The sequence below is a fragment of the Dermacentor andersoni genome, chromosome 5, assembly GCF_023375885.2.
Source record: "Dermacentor andersoni chromosome 5, qqDerAnde1_hic_scaffold, whole genome shotgun sequence".
Taxonomy (NCBI): domain Eukaryota; kingdom Metazoa; phylum Arthropoda; class Arachnida; order Ixodida; family Ixodidae; genus Dermacentor; species Dermacentor andersoni.
In genome coordinates this window covers 199,423,750-199,436,402 of record NC_092818.1, presented here as the reverse complement: position 1 = coordinate 199,436,402, position 12,653 = coordinate 199,423,750, and the positions used below count along the sequence as shown (strand labels likewise).

Below are 12,653 nucleotides of genomic sequence, written 5' to 3'. Positions count from 1 at the left end.
ACAATGAAAACTTGGGGGCTTGGACGCCCGAGCCCGACGCGTGATCGGCTAACGTACCAATAAGAAAAACCGCTACCCCATCGCACGGCACCTTCGGAACGGCTCGGATTGGACTGGCAGCCTGTGAAGGGAAAGCGCAGAGACCGAGTATTGCCGGCAGCATCATCGGCTTGATTCCTGCCGCCTCCGGCAGGAGTCGCTGTCAGCTCAGATCCCGAGCCCCGCAGGCCGGTCGGCCCATGGCGAGAAAGGGCAGGCCACGGGTGAGAGTGACGCGTGCCGCCTCGTGCTCACACGCGCGGCCACACACACGGCGGCCGCGGTCGACGCAGCGAGGAGCGTGTGGAGTTGCATACACTTGGCAACGAGACGAGCTATGGCTGATAGCGACGGCGGGGGTCCCGTAATCGTTGTCGGCGCCGGCGTAAGTGGTAAGTTTATCGTAGCAGTCACCGGATGGATGTCACGTTCAGCTGCCGAGTGTGAGGTTGCAGGTTCGATTCCCGTCCGGGGCGGCCGCATACCGATGTTACAGAGTGCCAAAACATTCTTGAATTTCAATTTAGGTTCATGTTAAAGGATGGTACATGGTTGTTATTTCCCCACCCTTTGTGCTGCCACGATTACAAGAATGGTGCTCTATCCTAAATATTTTTGCTGCTTATTGTTGTCCTTGAAATATTTCTTCCTATATGCCATTTCTTTCGAAGCTTCTTTCTTAAATAATTTATTGCAATGGTATACCTGTTTCATGTATGTGATCGTTTCCCACTTCAGCCACAAAAATAAATCAGTCGATTAACATACACAACGGCGATAAAACGGCCGTCTGCATTTGGCGTTAATAGCGTTCGACTGATATTTTCTGGTTGTTACTTACTAAGCAAATCGTGCTGTTATACAAGCAGAAGATGCATGCCAATCGGGCCGTAAAGTGAGCCCATTATTCTTGCTAAAAGACAATGTGCGTTGTTATAAACAAACCGCAAGTCCGCCCGCAAACCTCTTCAGTACGTTTCGTGATATGTACATCCTCTGCACATGCTATACAAAGGACTATGGGAACTCTTATGGAGTGAACGAACACCTTCATGAGGCAAGAAGCCTGGACACCGACTCGATCCTATGATCAGTGCGTCATGGTCGCAGGCGCCAAACCTACTGGGGCGGTTGAAGTCCCCTGTATTGTCCACAAAAAGCTTCGCCAGAAAAACTGATTAGTCGGCCGCATTGCAGCGGATTCTCTGTCGTTTGTGCATCCACCGACACTCCACAGCTCATCAGAAGCACAGCTGTCTGACTCGATCTGCCGTCTCGTTTTAACAGTCTGTAGACCTTACTATGTCTCAATACAAGGATATCCTTGTATTCGCACGCAACTGTGTGCCCTTGTATTCACTCACAACTTGCGAATTCAGCTGCAGATTGAAACGTAGGACTCGCTTTCGTGCAGCTGCGCGCGTTGTTGACAATATTTCGACCGGAATGTAACGCGAAGCTAACCGGAACTACATTGTGGGGGAGGGGGGGGGGGATGAGACTAGACACTTGCAATCAAGCAATCAAAACATGCTTTCAGAATTTTTATTTATGTCTGTGACCGGCGCAAATGAAACCCAGCAACAGATTGAACTTGGACTGCGACAGCTGTTCTGTTATGTTCCCGTAGTCTCAGTGTGGGCAGTCTAACCTATACAAAAGACAAAGCATTTGAACACAAAGTTATTTGTGCAAACTGGTTGAAACAGTAACGTTTGATGTAAATACATCACAAGCTAGATCGGTGGCTTTCCATTTTCCGACATTTCGCCGAGTTGAATGCGAATTCAGTATAACTCGCTGAAGATTTGGTTATTCGCTAGCGTATATGGTGAAGTGCGAAACGAAAGAGTGGTTCTCAAGAAAACGCCATAGGCAGAGCCTGGTGTCATTCTGTACACCGCCTGTCACAACACTTAAACATGGAAATACGTGAATGTGTCTGTTTTCATGTTCCAATAAAATGTCGCTTCATTATATGCATCGTTCACAGCTATCCCTCATTTTCGACGGGGGTGGGATATGTCCCATCAAAACATTTTATGCACGTCCAACACGCTTGTTGGAGCCCGTGTGAAGCTAAGCTACCATGAAGCGGTTAATTAAATGCTACACAACTATGTGCGATGCGTACAATTGTCTGTATTTTCACCATATTGGAGCGAAGTGACACACGTTTACATTCAGTAGCATCAGCTCAGCAGGGAGACGACGATGAAGGGGGCTCCGCTCCAGTAGAGGCTAGCACAGAGCGGCAGGCACGACGACGAAGAGTAGGGTTTGGCAGACTCGGTTACAGGTCACAAAGCCTTAAATGAATATGAAGCTAGACTCGCAGTAGCATTCCACGATGGTCTTACAGTTCCCATTCTACCTACGTCAGCATTTATCACTGCGGCGCCATTCAGAAAATGTGCTACTGCAAATAACTTCGCGAAATCATTGTTGACAGCATCTGATTTCCCGCATCTCAATTTTCCTTGGAACGATAAATGCTGCTCCACTAGAAAAATTGAAGTAATGATTCCAAGACTACAGCGCCGAGTCCCCCCACTGAACATTTACCTCCACAGGTCTGGTCTGGCTATATCACCTTTGTGTCCTTTATGCAATGAGAGTTAATCTCTACAACGCTTTTGTGTCGTGCCGCCAGTTTATTATTCAAAGGAAAATATTTTTAGGACAACCAATCCAAAACCTTGGTTTTAATTTGACTCTTCCAGTAATTATTTGGGGCTGCGATACTAGGTTACAGTCACAGGAACGTTTGTGAAGCCCTCTGCATCTTTCTGCGCGAGGAAAAAAATTGCATGCTAAAATTCTTCTTTATACTTGGTGACTTCAACGCCATGGACAAGAGCTGCGGTACCAAAAGGACAACGCCAAAGGCAAAACACTTGCAGAAGTAGCGGAGAAATTAAACTGCGACCTAATTACCGATCCATCGAATCCTACAAGGAAAGGAAACAGCGTCAGCATCGACATCTGCCCCGACCTCACTTTCGTAAGGGGAAGCGGAGACTCGCAATGGCAAACCGTGATGGAAAATTTGGGTAGGCGACCACTACATACTCAAGACACGGGTAACCTCAGACAGCATGAGGCGCCAGATGAGCAAGGCAACGATAACGAACTGGAATGCATACCGAGAAGCATGCAATAGCAACCAGGCCGGAAGACAAACGTTAGAGGCGTGAAGAAACATGCTAACGGAGACGCGAGACAGATGCACCCAGAAGTAAACCGACAGCAGTAATACCTGAGGTGGACAAACGGCTACTTGGGCTCTGTAAAGCTAGGCGCGGCCTCACCAGAAGATAGAGGCAGCAAAAATACTACAGAAAACTCAGGCTCAAGATCGCCGAGCTCGGGGCAAAAGCCGAAGAATACGCCACACAATTGGCGAAACAAAACTGGGAACAACTAACTCGCTCAAGGGAACGCTAGGCATGGCAAAGACCTGGCATCTCCTAAGATCACTCATCGACCCGACGAAGACCAAGTCAGAGAAAAACAAAGCTATATACCGGCTAATCCACCATTACCAGGGACTGGACACAGAACTCTTAGAGAAGGTGCGAACCAAGTGCTTTGGCAATACAAACCTGCCAAACTACACAGGGACGTACCGGGGAGGCGAGAATGTTAAGCTGGACAGACCCATAACGAAAGAAGAGGTCTACGTGACTATGCGAGACACCACCAAGAACACGGCCGCAGGTGCGGATAGGATAAACAACACGCTAATCCGCAACCTCAGTGATGAAATGGTTACCGAATGAACCGAATTCATCAACAAACGTTGGGAAGCAGAAACAGTCCTGGAGGAGTGGAAACATGCTGAAGTGGTGATAAGCCAGGCAAGAAACTCCAAATGCAAAACCTCAGAAGAATCTCGCTCACATCATGCCTGGGGAAGCTGTATGAGTGAGTAGCAACCGAAAGGCTACAAAACGATATGGAAGATAACGAATTAGTTCCCCACAGAATGTTCGGCTTCAGACCTAAGCTATCAACACAAGACGTACTCCTTCAAATAAATGAAGAAGTACTCCAGAACGTTCCCAGGTACGGAGGAAACGTATAATAATGGCCCAAGACATCGAAGGAGCATTCGACAATGTAAGCCACGAAGCACTCCTCACGGGTTTAGACGACCTGAACTGCGACCCGTACCACAGCCACATCAAGACCGAAATCCAACAGGCGGATTCGATAATGACCAAAGCGTACAAACTGCGCTCCGACTACCCCAAAACACCTCAACCGAAAAGCTCCTAGCCCTGGGACTGCAGAACACGTTCGCAGAACTAAGAGAAGCAGAACCCATGGCCCAAATGTGCAGACTGCGCAGACAGCCACAGGCAGAGCTTTCTTACAGAGACTCGGCTACGTTGAGCAGATACGGAAAATCTCTAGGACCGAAGCTATCCGTAGCACCGTAGGACGAGTACCGTAGCATGCTTAAAATAGCACCAATCCCAAGGAACATGGACCTCAACCTCTATAAAGGTCGCAGGGAGGCAAGGGCTGAAAATCTCCAGAAAACTTACGCTCCCCAAAAGACGATGGTGTATGTGGACGCAGCCATATACACTAGACAAGGGGGAAGCAAGAATGCAGTAGCAACGATGGTCCACTCGGCGCTACGAGAGAGAACCAGTGTCTTGCTACAAGACTGCACGGTAGTCGAGGCTGAAGAAGAGGCCGTTGCTCTAGCGGCAGCGGAGGCCTATCGGATCGGACAGTCGCTAACAGGACTCTCAGACTCGCAAACAGCATGCCGCAACTACTTGCATGGCAGAATCAGTCGCCGAGCACTCCGCATACTCTGCTCAGTTGGCTGTGAAACACAGCAACAAACAGGCACAGAACCACGCGAAGCGATCACACACAAGCTCGTATGGATACCGGGACACACGGGGGTGGCAGGGAACCAAGAGGCGGACAGGATAGCTCGAGAGTACACTAATTACCGAGCGTCCAACGTCGACAGCCTTGAGCAACCCATGCCTGTACCCCGAGAGTACTCGTCCATTTTAGACAATTACAGAGGCAGCAGGAAGCGGTACCCCCGCCGCACAAGTCCTTTAGCAGGGAAGAAGCTGTCGCATGGAAACAACTACAAATAGGGTCACACCCTAACCTCAGCGTGCTAAGTAAAATGCACCCCACATTATGCAAGGACAAATGTCCATGGCACAATTACAGACCCACATTATACCACATTACATGGGCATGTCAACAAACTGACGTAGTCCCAATCATATCACACCCAAGTGCGGAGCAATGGGAGGAACTGCTATCCAGCGACCGCTGCGAAGACCAGCGAGGTCTACTGCGGCCTGCACGGCAGACAGCAGAAGCCAGCGGAGCCCTGGACTGAGGGCAGCCGACTATTACGATAGAGGACGGAAGAAGCAGCGGGTGAAGACCTCCGGGGAAGACACAAGGAGGATGACTCCCCTGAACAATCCGCCCCAGCCGCAAAAAAACACAATTACTAGAGCTCAGTAAAGTTTTCACTCACTCACTCCTTATACTTATTATGCTCATACAATTTTACTGTAATACTTATATATTTGATCATTCATATCTTGTAAGAGCAGACTCTTTAATTCCTATTTATAAGATACTTATTTTATTTCACCTTATTTTCCTCAAAAAGAAATCGTTAACAGTTTTTTCACCACCCTATTATTCATGGCCGATTCCCCAGAGTGGGTTGCGCCACTTCGCTAAGGAACAAGAACATGAGATGAACCTTAGATTACTTAAAACTTATGCATCGTACAGAAAGAATGACGTCATGCCGGTCGACGGCGGCCTGCGTGACTGGTCCCCCGTGGTGAAGATGTGCCGTGAACTGCTGTCTTCTTGTTCTCTCAAAAAATATTGGGCCCCTTCTTTAAACGGGCTTTCAAGGGACCCGCGGACTCGTGGGGGAGGTGGACCTCAACTACACCAACCAGGCGAGCTGACGCGAGCCGATAAGGGCGAGAGCTAAGCGGCGAGACATGGTCCCGAAGACACCACCGCAGGGAATAAAAGTAACTACATGGCTGCTCTAGATGGTTGAGCAGGGCAGAAAGACACGACCGCAACACGCACTCCTACCCATCTGTCTCGTGGTCACGTTAAGGTCGGCCGCGTGTAGAAGAGTTTCTTGACGGGGGGCGCCTTAGAGAAAGCACTGTCATGCACGACTGCGTCAGCGAGCCGCGAGCCCGAGGTGCCGGCTGCCTCCGCCAACTCCCGCGTGCGAAGTTTACCCGAACCGCAGGTTATCGTGGTCCCCACTTCTCGGACCTCTGTCTCTGCCCCCACCTCGAGGAAGGCCCAACAGTTGCAAAAAGAAAGAGAGACCTCTTCGCGACGAAATGCAATGTGTAATCTCATGGAATGTTTATGTTCGCATTGCAATGTTCACGAGCTAAGCTGAAATTCAAATGTCGGATCGTGCGAATGAACACTGGCAAGGTAAACGCAGCGATATGGCCAGATGCCGAGGGCGATGTTTGATTAAATTAAATTAAATTATGGGGTTTTACGTGCCAAAACCACTTTCTGATTATGAGGCACGCCGTAGTGGAGGACTCCGGAAATTTCGACCACCTGGGGCTCTTTAACGTGCACCTAAATCTAAGTACACGGGTGTTTTCGCATTTCGCCCCCATCGAAATGCGGCCGCCGTGGCCGGGATTCGATCCCGCGACCTCGTGCTCAGCAGCCTAACACCATAGCCACTGAGCAACCACGGCGGGTGGCGATGTTTGATGTTTGCGCAGGAAAGAATGATGATGAAATGTCTATGCAGAGAAAAGCACGACACATGCGCAAATACGTTTGAGGCTTCTACACTCCTCATCAGACATGTACCTAGGATTCTTTTTCGGGGGAGCACCCAACCCCCAACTCTTCTATGCAAATGATGGGGGAGGGTGTAATTTTACTTGTACAAACGTTAATAATTCCCACCGTTCGCTACAAAGACAGACGCGTAAACCTGTAAAAGAGAAATGAAGTAAGCTGTATCTCACAAATACGCCTGTGATATACACGTATCCTTTACTTGGCAAACCAGGAACCACATCAAATTGACTCGTGCAGGAAAGGAACACGGGAAAGACACAACCAAGAACAAGTAAACAAAAGAAAGCATAAAATGAAGATTTGTAGTAGTGTTTTTCTAATTAGGTCTTTAAGAGTTATCGAGAAAGGTATCTTTGCGGAACAATCATAGTTCTTTAGCTTAGAATAACTTTTTTTTGGGCTAGTTGGTGCATGGCTATGTTTTAGAAAGTGTTGTGCCTAAGAAAGAACGAACACAGGAAAAGACGAGGTAGACCAAAAGAACGAAAAGTGCACTCTTTTCGTCCACCTCATTTTTTCCTGTGTTCGTTCTTTCTTTGGTGCAACTCTTCCGAAAACATAATCCCAGTTATTTTGTATCCCTCGTTTACTGCTCTACTAAGTTAGGTGCCAAAACCGACTCGGGTACCTGCCTGCTCCTCATGTCACAGTGACCCGATGTGAGGATTGGCCAAAGATGGGAACATGCCCAGTGCCACATACCAAATTGCCCAAAGATAAGTAATTTCAGAAATGCAAAGAGGCCGTTGACTATAATGCGCTACTCCAATAATATTATGTGTACTCTATGCATAGCTGTGAGCCGACATTATATGCGCAGGTTTTATTTGGGATTTATTGCTTGATTGCGCATCTAGAGATGCGCAGATATACTGACCAACCAAGGAAACTTCTCCAAGAAGGTGCATAGCCAGGGCCAACGTTGGGGGAAGAACAGTAATTCTACGCTTGTACACCAGAGCCGGAAGATGTCTGCGCCTTCGCTGAGCGAGGAGAGCCTCACGCATGCCGCCTTTTTTGATGCGGTGAAATCAGATGGCAGCCACCACTGAATGCCGGCGTGAAAGGAGCCTCACGACACATCGACCCAATCGCGACTAACACTACTGGAGTTAGCTTAACAGAGCGAGATGAATACCGCACAGGGATGATTTTCAGATTGTTTTTGCGGAAAGTTATCCTTTCCACCAGAACATAGTAAACAAGAGGCAGATAGTCAATCTATCCATCTCCTTATTCTGCCAAGAACACTGTACAAATGTAAGAGGTTTTATGCACAATACATGATAACTCTGTTTAAACAGTCCAGGCTTTCTAAATCTGATCTCTGCAATTATATAGGGTGCCCCACCTAACTTTAGCCACACTAAAAATATGCGAATGCCAGGTAGCTCGACAGAACCAAGGTAAACTTCTTTGCCGTCGCTTGGAGACAGTCAAATTTTTACAGAAGTCTTCCGCTACTTTTACCGTATCTTCGAGATTGCTGATATTACCCTGTCTATCTTCCAGCGCATAAATCTTGGTTTGTCCGATGCCTAGTTTGCTTGTCACTGTTTTCAGGCTGCGTTCATTTTATACTGCTTCCTCAGTATTTCTCACTTTATAATTTCGAATATCCTGTACTTTCTCCTTGTTGATTAGTTTTGAGAGTACCGCGAATTCATGTATATATATATATATATATATAATGTATGAACAAGGAGAAGGGGACCAGAGGGGACCAATTTTTCTTAATCACAATTATATGAAGCTAACACACAATAAAGCCAAGGAAACCATCGGGGAAGTTAATTGTACCAATTGAAGTGTAGAAAATAAATTATATGGAAACTAAAGTGCGCAAAAAAACACTTCTGTGTGTGCGTGCATGCGTGCGTGCGTGTGAAAGAGAGGGACATTGCCAGCTGTGACGCGCGCACGACCTCCCCCCCCCCCTTAACATTCTTCGATTAAGATGTTGCCATACGTAACTCGGGTCTGCGAATTATAAGCTATGCCACAACCACGCAGACATAGGTACTGCAATAGAAGAATAAGTTAGAAACCTTGACTTCGAAGTGACGAACGTACAGTTAAAAAAGCTTTAACACCGTAACTGAACCGAGGCGCATTATATATAAAATGAACCGCAAAATATAGAAAGGTTCTAGTAGGATCACCGCAGCACAAGAACGCATACTCTGCAATAATAATGCGATGAGTTTGTTACGTTTCTAAATGAACTTTTCCGTGCGACTGCGTGCAACGTGCTTGGGAAGATGATTTCGCTCACGAACGTCGTTGGCTTATTGACACAACACGACGCGGCGTGGCAGCCACTTCATTTCCTCGAGAGCGACAGCATGACAGGACAATGGCGGCGGCGGTTGTTTCCTGTAGCTGACTGCCAATAGTTGCCTTGCGTTTATCGGCTTCCCCTTTAAAGGAGGTGAAAACTACGGACAAACGAAGAGGCGTCATGTAAATGTGGTAATCGTTTGCATAGTTTGTATCACCATGTGCTGCTGTAACCAACGATATTCTATTTACACCACTTCGTTGCAGCTCAGTGACTGTCGTGCGAGTCAGGCACACTGAAGGCACCCGTATGGAGGACCCGGAAGGTTTCCCGTGTAGGCTAGTCGGCCCTATCAGTCGTTGCGCTAGTGCAACCGACTGCACGTAATTACGTTCGGTGGCCGCGATCAACTCTTACCGTTTTTCGTTGCGCGCATCTGAAATTATGTGCTGCCGAAACTCGTGTTGCTTACGAAGCCGCGCCGCATCAGAACATTTGCGCTATTCCGTTATACATTGTCTTCGTTTGCATTTAAACAGCTGTATATGTGATAGGCAACAAAAAATTCAGCAATCGCGAACACACAATTTTTTAATGGTACTCTCTACTTGCAGAGTGTATGTTCCAGTGTTAACGACTCGTTATAAAGAGGAGACGCCAACGCAAGTGCCACTTTTGCCCTGGTTGAGCACACTCGGACGGCCTATTGCATGCAGTACTCCATCCATAGCGAGTGTCGGAGCGGACGTTTCTGGAAAGTTTCATGTGTCAATAGCATGAACAGGCAAATAATATAACTCTAAAGGACACTTATGCAAGATATGGAACGGTATAGAACGTATTTGTCGGTTCCAAAGCTGTGCACTGTCTTATATATATAAGCATGCCTCGGAGTAGCCAAAGAAAATGCTTGTAGGATGGAATGAAGACCGGAAAAGGTTCACGGCAACCTCAGTCGTGATAATCGCAACCCGTACTCCAGGCATATATACACCCTGGGAATAGCGATGATGTCCACTATACTGCAGTGAACATTGATTTCTCAATGTTCACTGTGATGCAGGGGTTTCAAAAATATATGCGCGCTTACGATGTTCATTTTGCAAAACATAGTGCGCGGCCGGTTGCGATGTCACACCGCTGAAAGCCCTGGTTGTCGTCTGCGATTTCTGCAAAACATGTGGGCCTCGACAAAGCGTTTATGCAGCTCAGCTTTCATTGCTTATGTTACATGGAACGGATGTATATTATAATACTACTTTGAATGGTGCCAGGTGGACAAATAAGGTGATGTTCTGAACCACGGACCTCCTGAGTTGTTCGTTGCTGTGGGACTGTGTTTTAGAAAAGAACAAAAGGCTAGCGCGCGAAGCTGATTGTGTGGAGCAGGTACTTCATGTGATGTTATTGGGTGCAGGATCACTCCAGCAAAAGGCAGAAGCAGCACGCAGAAGCACAAACACACATCAGACTTGTATTGGCGCACACAACATATATAAACGGCACACACACGCGATAGTTCCCCAAAATACCTCAGACGACGTGCAGCTATATATACGTATCGTTCAATTATAATCGGCCTACAGTTCAGGCGGAAGCGCGTGTCGCCGTGTCGGAGACCTCGTGGAACCGATGTCAGCCAGCGGGGTCGGACAGCCGCGTCGGACGGCCGGGTCGGACGGCCGGGTCGGACGGCCGGGTCGGACGGCCGGGTCGGACGGCCGGGTCGGACGGCCGGGTCGGGCCGCCGGGTCGGACCACCTCGCGGGGCTCAGGTGGCCGGCCGCAGTGATCGGGTCTCGTCCACAGCTGGCGGGGTAGCCCTGTGGCCGCTCACCCGAACGCTCGACCGCCCCGGTTCAGGACCGCCAGCCCTCCAGGGCCAGTTGCCCAGCGGAAGAGCGGGGCGCGGTAACCTCTCAGCGGGCGACAGCGTTGACTCTGGTGTGGTGTAGTGGCGCGGGCGGCGATAGCTGTTGTTGTTGTAGCCTGTGATGCGTGTGGCTCCTACCCACGATGGGGGATTGGCCAAGAAATGGGTGGATTATTCGAAATTATTATAGAGCATAAATTTCCTAATAGCTATTGAAATAGCATTGAATAGCGCAGAATTACCTGTTAAATAAAATCAGGAAGGTCATATTGAATGAGTAATAATTAATTTAAAAGTAAAAACAAGAAGAAAGGAATTTAGCAGGGCATTCGTTTAGATTCCGTAAGGAATGTTCGGACAGCGAAGCGTGCATCCCTGTGGCTGAATCCCAGAGTGGACGCTCCGAACGAAAGAATTGCAGGTTCTGTCAAGTCTAGGCCAATTCTTCGAAAAGGTGTTTCCAACCATCTTTTTCTAACCGCAGTAAAGCGGAGACAAGATAGAAGAAAGTGGTGTATCGTCTCTTCCTCATTACAAAAAGAACAGAGGGGGGAGGGAACCAAACCCGACCTGTGTAAATGGAAATTCAGCGAGGGTATGCGGCAGCGTAATTTGGTGAGGCAGACCTCAAGCATCTTTGTGTCACAGGATTCGCTATGCCAGGGAAATGCCAGGTGCTTATGCTCTGGAGAAGCAGTCAAATGTGGGTTTGATAAGGCTAATCTTATTGATCGCATCCGAAATCTTGCCGCCGTGATCTGTGCTGTCACTGGTAGAATAGGAAGAACAGGGCCGGATAGTGATGCATTTGCCAGTGAATCAGCAGTTTCATTAAAAAACAAACCTTTATGCCCTGGCACCCAAATCAAATGAACACATTGCACATGGGCTGGAACTAATAAGCGGAAAAGTTTTAGCATGGGTGACACATTAGTAGCGGTAAGGCAAGAGCATACTGAAAGGGAGTCAGTCAGAATGGCAGCCGTTGTAATCATTGGGTCTAATTTACGTAAAGCTAGGATTACTGCTAACAACTCGGCCAGAAAAATAGGCACAAAATCAGGCAACCTTAAAGAAAAAGACCAGTCGAGTGCAGGACAAAATATTCCAATGCCAGCTTTTTCCTCGCACTGTGAGGCATCTGTTGCAATGATAACGTTTGTTTCTAGGCTGCTTAGGTGGTCTTGCAACATGGCGTTTAAGATGCCGTAAGGGAGTAGGTTCGCGTGGTTTGGGAAAATGTCATCGAACCTGATCTCTGGGTAATTTGAATGCGTATTATCATGAAGCACCTCGCGAATTTGCACATTTAGTGGTTCAAGTAATGTTTGCACAAATATAATCTGTGCTCTATGAAACCTGGGCCAATGAATATGAAAAAATAATTCTGGATCAGAGAGGAAAATAATTTGAAGGCGGTTTAATGGGGATTCATATAGCCTTAGGAAAGTCTGAACTGTCAGAAGGTGAAATCGGCATGTTATTGGTGGGATTCTTGCCTCCAGGTATAATACGGCATTCGAAACGTATTTTGGGAGGCCTAAGCACAGACCTCTCGTTCCAACAAAACTAGCGGCCGAAGCTTGT

The 12,653-nt window shown here is 47.8% G+C and overlaps 1 protein-coding gene across 1 annotated transcript in view; it reads left to right on the top strand.

Annotated features, from left to right (window-relative positions):
• Positions 1-289: 289 nt before the first annotated feature.
• The window catches only part of LOC126532345 (amine oxidase [flavin-containing]-like), a 148,381-nt gene continuing 136,017 nt past the window's right edge, over positions 290-12,653 (top strand). Inside the window, exon 1 of the mRNA XM_050180052.3 lies at positions 290-431. Within this exon, the coding sequence (XP_050036009.1) occupies positions 377-431 (55 nt within the window). The 5' untranslated portion in view covers positions 290-376. The remainder of the gene's footprint in view (positions 432-12,653) is intronic.